At 41.9% G+C, this 14,229-nt stretch overlaps 2 protein-coding genes across 3 annotated transcripts; both read left to right on the top strand.

The window, feature by feature from the left end:
• The first annotated feature begins 1,060 nt into the window (after positions 1 to 1,060).
• Positions 1,061 to 4,031, top strand: LOC142994598 (keratin, type I cytoskeletal 19-like). Its single transcript, XM_076145340.1, has 9 exons — positions 1,061 to 1,444; positions 1,643 to 1,768; positions 1,856 to 1,938; positions 2,257 to 2,413; positions 2,539 to 2,700; positions 2,816 to 2,935; positions 3,039 to 3,262; positions 3,533 to 3,567; positions 3,662 to 4,031. Exons 1-9 carry the CDS (start codon positions 1,151 to 1,153, stop codon positions 3,775 to 3,777), a joined length of 1,317 nt encoding a protein of 438 aa, XP_076001455.1. The 5' UTR covers positions 1,061 to 1,150; the 3' UTR covers positions 3,778 to 4,031.
• A 5,800-nt stretch (positions 4,032 to 9,831) lies between these two features.
• On the top strand, positions 9,832 to 11,947 carry LOC142994599 (keratin, type I cytoskeletal 50 kDa-like). Of its 2 annotated transcripts, none has more exons than XM_076145341.1 (7): positions 9,832 to 10,260; positions 10,364 to 10,446; positions 10,578 to 10,734; positions 10,823 to 10,984; positions 11,116 to 11,241; positions 11,380 to 11,597; positions 11,805 to 11,947. In XM_076145341.1, exons 1-7 carry the CDS (start codon positions 9,904 to 9,906, stop codon positions 11,890 to 11,892), a joined length of 1,191 nt encoding a protein of 396 aa, XP_076001456.1. In that variant the 5' UTR covers positions 9,832 to 9,903; the 3' UTR covers positions 11,893 to 11,947. The 2 variants fall into 2 exon arrangements, with proteins under 2 accessions (XP_076001456.1, XP_076001458.1); XM_076145343.1 differs by having other exon boundaries at positions 11,380 to 11,601.
• The last annotated feature ends 2,282 nt before the right edge of the window (positions 11,948 to 14,229 follow it).

Raw genomic sequence — 14,229 nt, 5'->3', positions numbered from 1 at the left:
GCTGATGAGGTGATTCTGACCTTCATCACTCAGGCCTGGGCTAAACTTTCCAGATGACGCACAGGCTTCCTCTGAGTGAAAACACAGCTGAGCGTGGCTGACAACAGGACTGTTTGCGTATAGATCGGGCCCAGCTGGCTGGGTGTCGTGCTGCACCAGTGCGTAATTTCCTAAGAAAGCAGGACGATAAGGATTCAGTGAGCGAGTCGATGTGTGTGCAACAGAAATTAAACTCAGATTTGATCTTTTAGTCGATGAAATATTACTTCTAAACATTATACAAGGGAGGGAGACAATAATGCTCTCTCTTTCTCACACACACACGCGCGCACACACACACACACACACACACACACACACACACACACACACACACACACACACACACACACACAGATAGAGGGTATGACATTATTAAGATCTGACAGATACATTCCAGACAATACAGATGGTTCCTTATGGTTAGCTTTTGGCTGGGTCAGGTGCACACACACACACACACACACACACACACACACACACACACACACACACACACACACACACACACACACACACACACACACACAGAGACAGCTAATCAGGCCGTGCCGCTGTCGATGGCTATCACTTCCTTTGGCCTGTTTCATCACACACACTGATAACACACACACACACCTTTCCACCTAATGTCACACACATGCAGGAGCTCAGCAGGTGATGGTAGGTTATGATGAGTCTTCACTTTGGATAAAACTCAAACATAACACAAAAAGGAAAGGATGAATAAATAAGTTCTGAAATTAAAATGCAATGACGTTAATCAGTCATAATGATCAGAAAGATTTATAATAACTTAAGTTGACTAATGATCTTCAACCACATTACAACTTATGAGTGATAGATTCTAAAGAACCTGCAGGCTTCTATCAGTTTGGATATCAGTTTGATTGTTGTCTAACTCTCACTTGACAAAATGTCTCCAAAATGTCTGTCACACTGCGTAAAACAACGAAGAAAACCCTTATCTGCATACCACACATTCCTGTCTCTGTCCTCACAGTGGTATAAATGTCCTCATGTCTCTGCTTTCAGCCACTGCAGGGACCTGCTCAGCCTCCACATAGACGTCCACCTCCGTCAGTCCAATCCTGTCTGTCCATCTGTCACCATGTCCGCCTTCAGCAGCCGCAGCAACCGGAGCAGCACAAGCGTCCTCAGCGTGACCAGGGGGTCACAGGTCAGAAGCCGCGGTCAGTCTCACATTTCCAACGCCTCGCCCGTCTTCTCCGTCTCTCGCTCTCCCAGCATGTACGGGGGCGCAGGCGGCTACGGGACGCGGGTGTCCCAGGCCCAGTCTGACATCTTCTCCGCCGTGACCCTGAGCGGAGACGCTGCTTTGTGCAGCAACGAGAAGATGACCATGCAGAACCTGAATGATCGCTTGGCGTCTTACCTGGAGAAGGTATTTGATGATGATGATGATGATGAACATGATGTTGTTGAATAAAGGCTTTGTGATTCACTAACCACCCTACATTCTTTCATTATTTAATTCTTTTGCTGCCAATATGATCAAATAAATGGAGCTCTTTTTGGGGTTATTTGTTTTTTATGATGATGATGATGATGTGTGTGTGTGTGTATGTGTGTGTGTGCACAGGTGAGTTCTCTTGAAACGGCCAATAGGAATCTGGAGCTGCAGATCAAAGAGTTTAATCAGAAGAGCGCTCCAGTGTCTCGTGACCTCTCAGGCTTCTACGCCACCATCTCTGACCTCCAGGCTCAGGTAGTCAGCTCAATATCTAAGAAATTATCATTAATTCCTTTAGTTTAGTAAAATAGAGATGATTGTTATGTTTCTCTCTCCCTTTAGATCCTGGTGAGACTTTCAAAGAATCAAGACATTGTCTTGGATGCAAACAACTTCAGGCTGACTGCAGACGACTTTAAAATAAGGTAGGTTTACATTTTCTGTCTTTTGATTATTAACTGGCTAAACTGGTGACAGCGATTATGAGATTATGAAACAGCATGTTGAGTATCTTCACCTTTAATGATAATATACAGCCTAACAATGTGAAAGAGGATAGATCAAAGCAGTTATATATGTTAAAAGAATAAACTTACACAATGAAATTGAGCTAAAATGTAGTAAAAAGTAAATTTTCCCCTTCATTGGTTTTCATTGTGACCTTTATACCCTTGATGAAGATAAGAACATTAATGTGCAACACGTAAACCTATTCTCCGGCTGCACCTGGCCGCCTCATGCAGGTATGAGACAGAGCTGAGCATGCGTATGGTCGTGGACGCTGATGTGGCTCGTCTGCAAGGAGTGACGGACAGTCTGACTCGTGACCGCACAGACCTGCAGATGCATCTGGATGTCCTGGAGGAGGAGCTGATGTATATGAAGAAGAACCAGAAGGAGGTGATCGCAACCCAATTTAATTATCATTTAACAACAAGAATAAGACACTGCATGATTTCCAATTAGGAAGTGCATATGTTTATGGTTGCACACAGGAAATGGAAATGTTCTTCTCCCTGTTACAGGAGATGGAGGGCATCAGGGCCCGGCAAGGAGTCCATGTGAATGTAGAAATGAATTGCGCCGAATCTGCAGATCTACCAGCAAGACTGGACGAGCTCAGGGAGCAATATGCGGTTCTGATAGAGAAAAACAAGCAAGAGATGGAAACATGGTCCCAGAAGAAGGTGAGAAAGCACTGTGCCTGAACCTTCCACAAACATCTCAACATTTGTGATATCACCTACTGGTATGGCACTTCACCACTTACACAACTTAACGTGTGTTCATGTGTGTGTGCAGATGTTGGCGACCTCGAGTGAAAGCTGCATAAAAGACTTGAAGACCTTTTCAACTGTGTTGTCAGACACGCAGAGGACCTACCAAAGTTTGGAGATTGCGCTCCGGGGTCTCCTCACGCATGTCAGCCATGTTTTATTTTATAACCCGGTGTTCCCCGCACACAGCAAATGCTCTCGCTTATTTACAGTTTGCTCTACTCACGGCGTCCCTGCTTGTCCTACAGAAACATTACCAGGAGCAGAATTTGGCAGAGGACGAACGTCGATACAGCGCTCAGCTCAGCCAGCTGCAACTCATCATCAACACGCTGGAAGCTGAGCTCCAGCAGCTGACTGTTGGCATCCAGGAGCAGGCCACAGAATACAAGATGCTGCTGGACATCAAGATGAGGCTGGAGCTGGAGATCGCTGAGTACAGGAGGCTGCTGGGTGGAGACACACAGCCCAGGTGAGAGCGTGAGCTGGAGGTTATGGGAGGAAAGAGGAGTTAGGGGAGATCAAGAGGAGGGAGACAGTGAGGTATGGGTCCATGCACTCCATTAAGTACGTCAGCAACTGCAGAACAAATAAAAAAATAATAATAATAAAAAATAAAAAATAAAAAATAAAAAAATAAAATAAAAAAATAAAAAAATAAAAAAATAAAAAAATAAAAAAATAAATAAAATAAAATAAAATAAAATAAAATAAAATAAAATAAAATAAAATTTCTCAACAGGGTGGTCATCAGCAAAATGGTGGAAGAAGTGGAAGGTAAGTAATGATATTATAGTAAATATAATAATTACAAAGTACATTCAAAGTCATTTTATTTTATAAACTTAAATTACTTTTTACACATTCACAGAAATTCACAAACATCACAACCAGAAAATAATTAAGACCATCGTGGAGGAGGTGATTGATGGAAAGGTGATTTCCTCATCTGTTGACACCCAAGTTGTGGAAATGCAATCACACTGATTGTCTTCTGTGTCTAAGATTATTTGGTAACAGATCATACCTGAACACTCCAGTGATGCTTTGACTAATTAATTGACAATAAATTGTAAACCAAATTTCTGTTTGTAAAATTTTCTGTAGAGAGAGAGCTCAATTGAAACATGTTTCATGAATATGTAGTACGTCTTAATGAGAATCATCTGTACTGAACATGATACACATATTCAGCGTCTCCAGAAAAAAAAAAAATTAAATTAATCCAGAATTCCCTTCAATCTTTGCCGTGTGATTCCATTTAAAGCCGGCAGGAGTCGCCATTACCTGACACACACACATTGAATCCTGGCACAGGACATGGAGATGATCTCATGTTGGTAAAGTGGAAACAGATTGTCCTTGCATAACCACCATTTAAGAACAGAAATGTTCTTCGCTAGTTTTCTTCCACACAAGAGTCTTTGTGTAGAATGAATTTTTTTTGTATAACTCCTGTTGAGAGGATCCATGCAGCCTGCGCTTAATTCAGATCCAACCAAGTTCAGCCCAGAGCAGATGCATCGACCACACCCCCTCACTTTCATCAAACTGTTCTGCATGCCAGGAGAAGAAGCAAACAATGTGCACAAGGTGCGGCAGAAATCCACACCTGTAACTCTGCACAAAAACTCTAATGAGAACACCCAACAATTTAGGGGTTACTGGAATTAAATTATCATAGAATTACATACAACAAAGTTTATCATCATTTTTATCTCACCTGATTAAATATATAATAAAAGTCTCATTTCAAACTGATTACCTCACACTAATTTCACCCCTCTGGTGTCAAACTTCATGCTTTATTGTAAAACGTTGTCACACAGATTGGGGGGTTTATTAAAGGAATACTCTGGTGTGGCAACTACATGAAATTACTATGATGTTTGTGTGTGCAAGTGAATACATGTAAACTGCTTTTAGCAAGAATTACTATTATCAACATAAACAATTGATGCAGTTCTGAGCGGTTTACGCTGCACAAAGGCAATGAAACAACAACAGATGCTTCCGAGTTTGTACTGACACGGCCAAAAGTATTGGGCCCCTTCCAGTTTGGTCATAAAATGAAACTGGCAAATTGGGCATCCGATATGATTTAGTTCACATTAAATAGAACAGAAAGTTTGCTTCAGATTCATGACATAACCTATGATTAAAGTACAATGGACAAAACTACTTCCTGAATGATATTTCTGCTCCACTGTAATTTGGCCTTCTGCACTTGAGCAAACTTGTTTCAGATCAGGGCTCAAAACGTCCAAATGTTTTTCTTCTCATCCATTCTTTCTATTGTTTTGGGTCATTATCCCGCTGGAGGCCCTACAGTCTTGATAGTTCTTTGGGGGATTTCCATAGTGATTATTCCAAAACGTTATTCTTATTTCCAAATACATGTTGACAAACACAATTTGTTTCCAAACATTTTTGTGTTTCTCTGGTAGAAACAGAAAAAAGCCTCCTACTGTGGAAATCTGGAAGGATTTTTTTATAGGATGCCTCAAACTTTATCAGATCAAAAAGCTTTATATGAACTATTTTATGCAGACACATATTTTCATTCGGAGAGGAACAGGTTTTGTTCCCACCCCAAAGCAAATACCTGCAGATGGATAGCAATGCATCTGAATCGCAACACCACGTCTGTATATAACTTACTCAACAGAGGCACTTATTAAATACAAAATTCAAGAATCTCCCTGTGCTCAGGTCCAGCACTGTACATCAGAGAGACTGTGCACAAATACATTTGTTAGCAGAAGGAGTGGCACCTATAACTGTAGGCCACGACCGGATAGACCAGAAACCAGTCTGGGCTTGGAATTAAAAGAAAAAAACAATGCACAAAGGCAGGGCATTGTCAAAAAATGGGGACTATGAGTCATCAAATAGGCAGAGAGATGTTCTGATGTATGATGTCTCCTCTATAGGATCTGCCGTACACACCCAGGTGAAACCACAAAGTGCCTTCACCCACATTTCTGACATTCTCTACTTTCATTTCTGTCTCACAAACACACAGCTGTTATGTGTGTCACCGAGGCTCCTTGCACTTCCGCTTGGGCGAGGTCCTGCTTCCTGCGGGTTCATTCTCATTCAACTGAGAAAATAAAGATCAGCTATGTGATCCTGTAAAGATGTCACTAAGATTTACAGACTTGTTTTTCTTGGCACATGCTCGGTGTGTTTCTCTGCACAAACAGGGTGAATGCATAAACACCTCATGACAGCGGCATTGCATATGGTCCACAGCAGTCACATCTTGATCGCTGGTTACACACACACACCTTCAATCTGTCAGTAAGTCATCTCACTCAGAACCAAAAACATTCACTGTGACATTCCACAGCTGATGCATCGGGAGAATCAGTATCATGGTGATTTGTTGCAGCAAGCATTTTATTTCTTCTCCAACACCATACATCTCATCTCTCATCGCATCATTTTGGATGAGACTGGACCGTGATGCAAAGTCTGGTGAAATAAAGAAATATAGAAAATGAGCGTACATAAAAACTGGAAAGGCACTTAGAGGAATAAAGGAATATAAAGACATAAAGATAAAGCTTCATTCGTCCTGGATTGCACATTCCACATGCAAACATTTGACCCAATTGAGCCAAGGTTGAAAGACGAGATTCCATTTTTCTGAAAGGGAGAAACAAGCGACATGAAACAGACAAGTACACGTAACATGCAGTGACAAGGTGCAAAGAAAATCAAGGAAAATCTACTCGCACATTGTCAGCGCACAAGAAAATCTATGCTGCGCATGAAATAAAATTCAACATAAACTGTAAATGAATTAGACCAATAACCTATTTTTCTGTGCCATTTTGCAATGTAACTCAGTGAGTGATAGGTGTCACATACGCTACACGACGATCGCGGACAGGTGGTGGTCCTCAGTGTGCTCAAGGAGCTTGTGTGTATGCCCAGACACATGAAAAATTAGAGGGAACATTGGACACAGGTCAAACCAAGGAGTGACAATCAAAGAACACATGGACAGGAAGTAAAGCAAAAGGAATTGTAATAAGAGACGGTTACAAAATAAAACAGGAAATGAATGCAAAAGACAACAAAACACAGGATCATGACAAGAACAACACAAACAGTAGGCTATAGTGGCTCTTCTGGTCTGGTTACTGAAGAATAACCAGGGAGGAATAAGGTGGCAGCGCTGCAAAACCAACATACACTCTGAAACTAAGCTAACTAAGCTTAGTGTTAAAATTACATTACCATCATTTGGCAGATGCTTTTATCCAAAGCGACTTCCATTACCACCCTTCGCAGAGGGGGGAGCAATTGAGAGTTCGGTGCCTTGCTCAGGGGCACCTCGGCAGGGGCTCAAACTGGCGACCCTCCGGTTCCCAAGCGGAAGCTCTACCCACTGAGCCACTGCCTGCCTGGCATCCTGAATGTAAAACGTTAATCCTGTGCAGGTTTATTCACTAACGCCCTGTTTCTCACTGGAAGCTGCTCATACAACCACAGTGTAAAACTGTTGGTCACTCACCTGACCCGCTGCAGCTGATGGAATGCCTTGGAGTGCCTTGCTCAAGAGCACGTCATGTGTCAGCGTCAATATGTATTCAAGTCTGTTGGTTTGCCCGTGGTGTTTTACTACTTGAATGTTAGGTGACTTGGAGTATTTGATACAATGTGAACTAGACATGATTGAGTATTCCACAACCTTCTTAATAGGAAATAGAATGTTTGGGGAAATGACTTGCAGCTTCCCAAATAATATCTCTAAACATTAACCCCTTTTCTGCTGGAGGGCAGCATGAACCCTCTCAGCATCGTTTCAATCATCACCCCCTGCAGTGGGTTACATCGCTATTTCCTTTACTTCTTGTTTAATTTAATTAAAATAAATGGGTGTTCTCTGTTTTGAAGTGTGTTTAAAGCTCTCAATCACAATAAATATTTATTAATATATATATTAATTCTCTTTATCTCAGAAACGTGATCACGCTGGATGAGAGGCACTAACTGTGAGGTGAATTGAAGTTGCCAAAGCAGTGAAAGTCATTCACACCCTTCAGTAGACCGCAAACAGATGAAATGAGTCACAGTTGGAATTCTTTCACACATTAACATGTCAGTGGCAATTGTTCTTTAAAAATGATGGAACTCAGTCATTACATTAATGAACCCCGCCCATAAGAGCTTTGATGTGGAAGCATTTCATTGTAGGTGCACCAGAATCACGCCCTTATGATGGACATGATGTTGCTATCTGATCACACAAGGACAACATTGCGCTGAAACCTTGTTTTGTTGAGCTGTGTAGGTCTTTATCTTTGCACCAACACTGTGTCACACACACACACACGCACAGATGATGACAAGAAATTATGCCAGCTGATGAAGAAATACAGCCAAATTAGATTCTTGTTTGAAACAGTGTAAATGTTTGGAGCTTGTTATGCCCAGAGGCAAAGGGTGTGTCAGTTGGAGTCAAGTATGTCAAACAGTCTACAGAGTGACAGGGCCATGGGAAGTTTCTACTGATTTGCAAACATTTGAATATTCATAACTGAGAACCTTCACAGACTTTCCTTTCCTTTCCTTTCCTTTCCTTTCCTTTCCTTTCCTTTCCTTTCCTTTCCTTTCCTTTCCTTTTAAATCTCCTTCAAATGCAAAGGTCAGTGTTAGTGAAGAAACATCTAGCATTCTCACTCCATGCATCTGTTGGACTAAAATACACACTTGGACAGAGGCACAGGAATGGAAATGCAGTACAGCAACACACAGGGAGGACAAATGTAACCGCCACAAATGTGTGGATCAAATGTCAAAGGTCAAATTTGGTGTATCTTTAATAGATGTGAAAAAAGACCCATAAAAAACAGATTTTATTTACTGCAAAGAAAAAGCACAGCTCAGTTTGGAGCAGTGGAAGCATGCGTGTGGAGGGTGGATACAGAGTTCCATGTCTCACTGCTCATCAGGCACACAAGGTCACACAACGAGGTGCGTTGGTGTGAATATGTAGCCAAAATATCCTCACTCATATATTGAACCCATCTCCAATTTAAACATAATTCATAGCACTTCAGCACAAGCGTAAGAAGTATTGCAACTGCATCATGAAGCGGAGCTGTGAATAGTATGAAGTGGTTTTCTACATTAATCCATTAACCACATGCACATGTACTCACAACCTGAAGAGAAACGTCCATGTTCCTCCTAGTTTAATTATATAACCTGTTCCACATGGTGAGTAGGAAAGTCCTGTAGGACATTATGACAAACCACTGTGGTGAGACGGAAAGGAGCAAACAAGTAAACTGCTGTTCGTGTTAGGGCATGATGCAAATGCCAAAGAACAATGCCAAGAAAAAAAAAGATCCCTGCCACATGGGTGGGTCTTTTAGCTCTGCTTCCACTTTTGTAAAGCTAGCTTCCCAGTGCTGCTAAGCTTAATAATACCTGCAACTACCTGCAAGCCTTGGTGTGAGACACTGCTCACTTTACTCTTGAGCATCCCAACATTAAGTAACTACATCCATCAATTATAAGTGAGGGCTTATTCTTTTGTGCGATCATAGAAGGAAATAAGTGCAGAATGATGCGTGAGATGGAAGTTCACACAATACTTTGCTATAACTGGTTTGTCCAGCCCTTCAAGTCAGTCATGACTTTGACATTGTTTGTCAGTGTTGTGTCAATGTGACTGTAAAACCTGAGGCTGTTAGGCTTCTCAACAGTAAAAGGTGTGGCTCTTTTAGAATCTAAATCTTACTTGTGAAACTTTTGCTGGTCCACATCAATGTTCTGGTTTCATGCGTGTTAATATGGTTCACCTCTGACCTTAACCCCTATGCCTTGACTGAAAATAAGGATAACTACGACACAATGATACAACACGTTCTCTTTTTTTCTTTTTTTTAACCTCTGATTGCTGAACAGGATCATCCTGATGAGTGTGTGATCAACATTTCAGGTAATGCTCCGCCCCTCAGACTCTCCCACACATGCACCCACCCACAGCACCAGCCTCATGCTACATAAAAAGGAGAGGTGAGTTGTGACACCTCACTCCATCTTCTTCTCTCCAAGGCAGACCTTCAGTCTCATTCAGCAATCTCCAGCAAAATGAAGCGCACTTTGACTCGTATGACCTATACCTCCTCCGGAGGATCAGGTTCAGGCAGGGCCTTGAGCGTGTATGGTGGTTCAGGTGGCTATGGAACCAAAATCTCTACCAGTGGAGGCGGTGGAGGTGGCGGCTGGGGTGACAACATGGATCAGAACAGAGTAGGGGTCAGCGAGAAAGCCACCATGCAGAACCTGAATGACCGCCTGGCCAACTACCTGGCAAAGGTGCATAGCCTGGAAAAAGCCAATGCTGACCTGGAGCTCAAGATTCGTCAGTACATGGAGAATCAGTCTGCACCAGCCTCTCGTGACTACGCAGCCTTCTATGCCACCATTGCTGACCTGCAAGGCAAGGTAAGTCACTAAGCATGTTATACATACTGCCATTTGTTATGGACATGTGCAATGGTGTGCATGATTTGACAAGAGGTTTCCCAACATGTTTTTTCTCACACAGATCCAGGAGGCCACCCGCATCAATGGAGGCATCTATCTGTCCATTGACAACGCAAAACTGGCTGCAGACGACTTCAAAAACAAGTAAGCATTAAGATGAAAGTGAGGAAAGATCAACAACTACATCTCTAACCAGATGGTACAAGAGATGCACATATTGGGAGATACCGAGTCTGATGTTGAGATGTAAATTTCTGACCTTTGATGATTCACAGGTGGGAGAATGAGCTTGCTATGCGCCAGTCAGTGGAGGCAGACATTGCTGGGCTTAAGAGATTGCTGGATGAGCTGACACTGGCCAGATCTGACTTGGAGATGCAGATTGAAGGTCTCAAGGAGGAGCTGATCTTCCTCAAGAAGAACCATGAGGAGGTGGGTGGATTTTTAGATTACAGTAAATTGAGCACAATCTGTAATGTTACCAATCAAACCAACAATCAAACTGTTGATAATTCACCAGGAAATGGCAGCTCTAAGGTCACAGATGAGTGGCAACATCAATGTGGAGGTGGATGCGTTACCAGGAAATGACTTGGGCAAAGTCATGGAAGAGATGCGTTCCCATTACGAGAGTGTGGCAGATAAGAACCGCCGTGAACTGGAAAACTGGTACAAGTCAAAGGTACAACTGCACCAAAAAATCCTAATTGTGTTATTATAACATCACATTCAGCACTGAGCTTGCACCGCTGTTTGAGCTACAAGTATCTAGTTGATCACACTCACTAACCTTGTCTCCCTTGTCTATTTCAGTCAGATGAGCTAAACAAGGAGGTGGCTGTCTGCACAGAAACCCTCCAGACCTCCAAATCAGAGATCAATGAGGTCCGTCGTACTCTGCAGGGCCTGGAGATCGAGCTACAGTCCCAGCTCAGCATGGTAAGGGATATTCTAGCCGTCAGCTGCTGGAAACACTGAAACTGCAAAATGTCATTTGAAGTTCAGTACAGCCTTTACATTTGATTTGCACTGCATATTGTTCAGCTCAGTGATTTGCCTCTCGTCCTTTCCCATCAGAAAGCGTCCCTGGAAGGCACTTTGGCTGAGACAGAGTCTCGGTATTCCATGATGCTCCTGGGCCTGCAGAGGCAGGTGACGAGCCTGGAGGAGACTCTGACAAAGCTCCGCTGCGACACCGAATCACAGAACCAGGAATACCAGATGTTGCTTGACATTAAGACACGTCTGGAGATGGAAATTGCAGAATACAGGAGACTGTTGGATGGAGAATCCGGGTAGGTGAGGAAAATGTAGAGATGAGAGCAGTGATCTGGAAGGTCTAAAGATTAACCAAGAAAAGATAAGAATGCTGCAAACACCAAAAATACTAACACCAAGAATTTGGAAACTGCGTTTAACAGTAATGTCTAATGCCGATAAAGGTCGGTAACAGTTGAAGCTTTTCTTTGTAAACTAAAGATCAATCCTTTGCTCTTTTACAGCTCAATCACCACAACCAAAACCAAGGTCATTTTAGTCACTGAGGAGTTTACAGATGGCAAGATGGTGTCCTCCACTACCACATCATAAAAGTCTTAGGTATGCTGCATGTGAATGCAATAAAAGCATCTGACTTTGATGACTACCATTTTGTCCTGTGTCCATTTTTGTTTGTGTCTCCTTCATTCCAAATAACACCTGCAATATAAGTACTAATATATATTATTTTGTACTGTTGAGATCGGATTATTTTGAGAGTTTAGTGGGAGAATCATGACTGTTTTAGTACATCACGTCCAGAATAAGGTTCAGTCTGAAGGAGAGATGTGTGGTTATGAAGGTTGCTACAAGGGTTGAGTGAAAAGTTCTGAACTTGATATTTGATGAAGTGACCAAAGGCTGCTCATTTTGTGTGGGGAAGTGACATAATTCTGTTGTTGTTTTTGCAAATCAAATTTAAATGCATGTGAGTTTAGTGATTGTAAATGCTAGGCTGCAGCAGCCATCATACACACCTAATTAGGCCCCCTCAGACATTTACCTCTTCCTGCCTGAGATGATACATAATGTGAGCTATGGGGGATTTGTTTACCAAGAAAATAAGTATGAGACTCGGATTAAATCCTGTCAGCATCGTTGGCAGAAATGTTTGGAGCTGGAAGGAGATTATACTCTAAACCCCAAACCCGCCCAACTCTGGAGCAACCGATGCCAGGGCTCAAAACAAATCAATCAAAACTGGTCATTTGCATCCAAACATCAATTGGAAAATATGGGCAGAGAATTCTTCAAAGATATATTCACCTTTTTTTTAACCTTATCCCTATTCAATCATTGTTTGTAGACCATCCTAACCGTTCAGAGCAGAACAGCTTGTCCAACAAACTGATTTCTTTCCTGAGGTCTCCAGTCAAATGAATGGGTTCCAATAGGGATAGTACAATAGTACAGGAGTGCAATTTCATAAGTAAAGTAATCAAAACACATTCATTGTAGATGGAAATTACATGAAGGAATTTGTTTCTAGGACTTCTGTCAGAGTTTTAGAGCCTTGTAATTTTGCCCTATTGAGTCCCATCAATTTTGACTGTGAGCTTCAGTCCTAACAAAGTTGTAATAGGGATTAGATACAATATGTAATGCTTTCCTCTTTCACAAGACTACTACTACTTTACTACTACAATACGATCTACTGAGATATTGTTGAAGTAGCAATTAACCCTCTAGTCGTTCCTCTCAGTGTCTCAACAATAGCAAGCATGTTCAGAAACACACTTTGCTTCCTCCTGCTTGCTGCCAATCATTTTTTCTTCCTCTCCTCCTCCTTCCCTTGTATTTTCTGTCTCTCGCTCCCTCCAGCTCTCTGCAGCTTCAACTTTTACAAGATGTTGCATAATTTCCCATTTTGCCACATATTTATCACAGAATTTCCCTTTTTACTGCATACTTTTCACAAAAAATGTTAAGATGATAAAAATCATGCATTTCCCTTCCCATTCCCATTTGATTGTGTGCTAGAGCCTGAGGTTATTCACTAACGCCCTGTTTCTCACTGGAAGCTGCTCATACAACCACAGTCTGAAACCGTTGGTCACTCACCTGACCCACTGCAGCTGATGGAATGCCTTGGAGTGCCTTGCTCAAGAGCACGTCACGAGCCAACATGTATTGTGTTGGTTTGTTCCTGGTGTTTTACTACTGGAATGTTAAGTGACTTGGAGTATTTGATAAAATGCAAACTAGACATGATTAAGCTGAAACTTAGTCAAAGCTAGTTTTTTAGAGTATTCCACAACCTTCTAAATATGAAATAGAATGTTTGGGAAAATGACTTGCAGCTTCCCAAATGATATCTCTAAACATTAACCCCTTTTCTGCTGGAGGGCAGCATGAACCCTCTCAGCATCGTTTCAATCATCACCCCCTGCAGTGGGTTACATCGCTATTTCCTTTACTTCTTGTTTGATTTCATTCAAATAAATGGGTGTTCTCTGTTTTAAAGTGTGTTTAAAGCTCTCAATCACAATAAATTCCTACAATGATAATATCAATCCTCTTTACCTTAGAGACTTGATCACGCTGGATGAGAGGCACTAACTGTGAGGTGAATTGAAGTTGCCAAAGCAGTGAAAGTCATTCACACCCTTCAGTAGACCGCAAACAGATGAAATGAGTCACAGTTGGAATTCATTCACACATTAACATGTCAGTGGCAATTGTTCTTTAAAAATGATGGAACTCAGTCATTACATTAATGAACCCCGCCCATAAGAGCTTTGATGTGGAAGCATTTCATTGTAGGTGCACCAGAATCACGCCCTTATGATGGACATGATGTTGCTATCTGATCACACAAGGACAACATTGCGCTGAAACCTCGTCTTGTTGAGCTGTTAAGGTTTTCATCTTTGCAACAACACTGTGTCA

This window comes from Genypterus blacodes, unplaced genomic scaffold (assembly GCF_046128005.1).
Source record: "Genypterus blacodes isolate CSIRO-AG114 ecotype Tasmania unplaced genomic scaffold, CSIRO-AGI_Gbla_v1 ptg000030l_1, whole genome shotgun sequence".
Classification (NCBI taxonomy): domain Eukaryota; kingdom Metazoa; phylum Chordata; class Actinopteri; order Ophidiiformes; family Ophidiidae; genus Genypterus; species Genypterus blacodes.
This window is presented reverse-complemented; position numbering and strand designations above follow the sequence as displayed.

Bases quoted from the DNA above. Each gene is read 5' to 3' on its own strand.
- LOC142994598 (XM_076145340.1), top strand. From the start codon at position 1,151: ATGTCCGCCTTCAGCAGCCGCAGCAACCGGAGCAGCACAAGCGTCCTC. The intron at 1,445-1,642 runs GTATTTGATGAT...GTGTGTGCACAG, and splicing joins TGGCGTCTTACCTGGAGAAG to GTGAGTTCTCTTGAAACGGC. The intron at 1,939-2,256 runs GTAGGTTTACAT...CGCCTCATGCAG, and splicing joins GCAGACGACTTTAAAATAAG to GTATGAGACAGAGCTGAGCA.
- LOC142994599 (XM_076145341.1), top strand. From the start codon at position 9,904: ATGAAGCGCACTTTGACTCGTATGACCTATACCTCCTCCGGAGGATCA. The intron at 10,261-10,363 runs GTAAGTCACTAA...TTTCTCACACAG, and splicing joins TTGCTGACCTGCAAGGCAAG to ATCCAGGAGGCCACCCGCAT. The intron at 11,242-11,379 runs GTAAGGGATATT...CTTTCCCATCAG, and splicing joins TACAGTCCCAGCTCAGCATG to AAAGCGTCCCTGGAAGGCAC.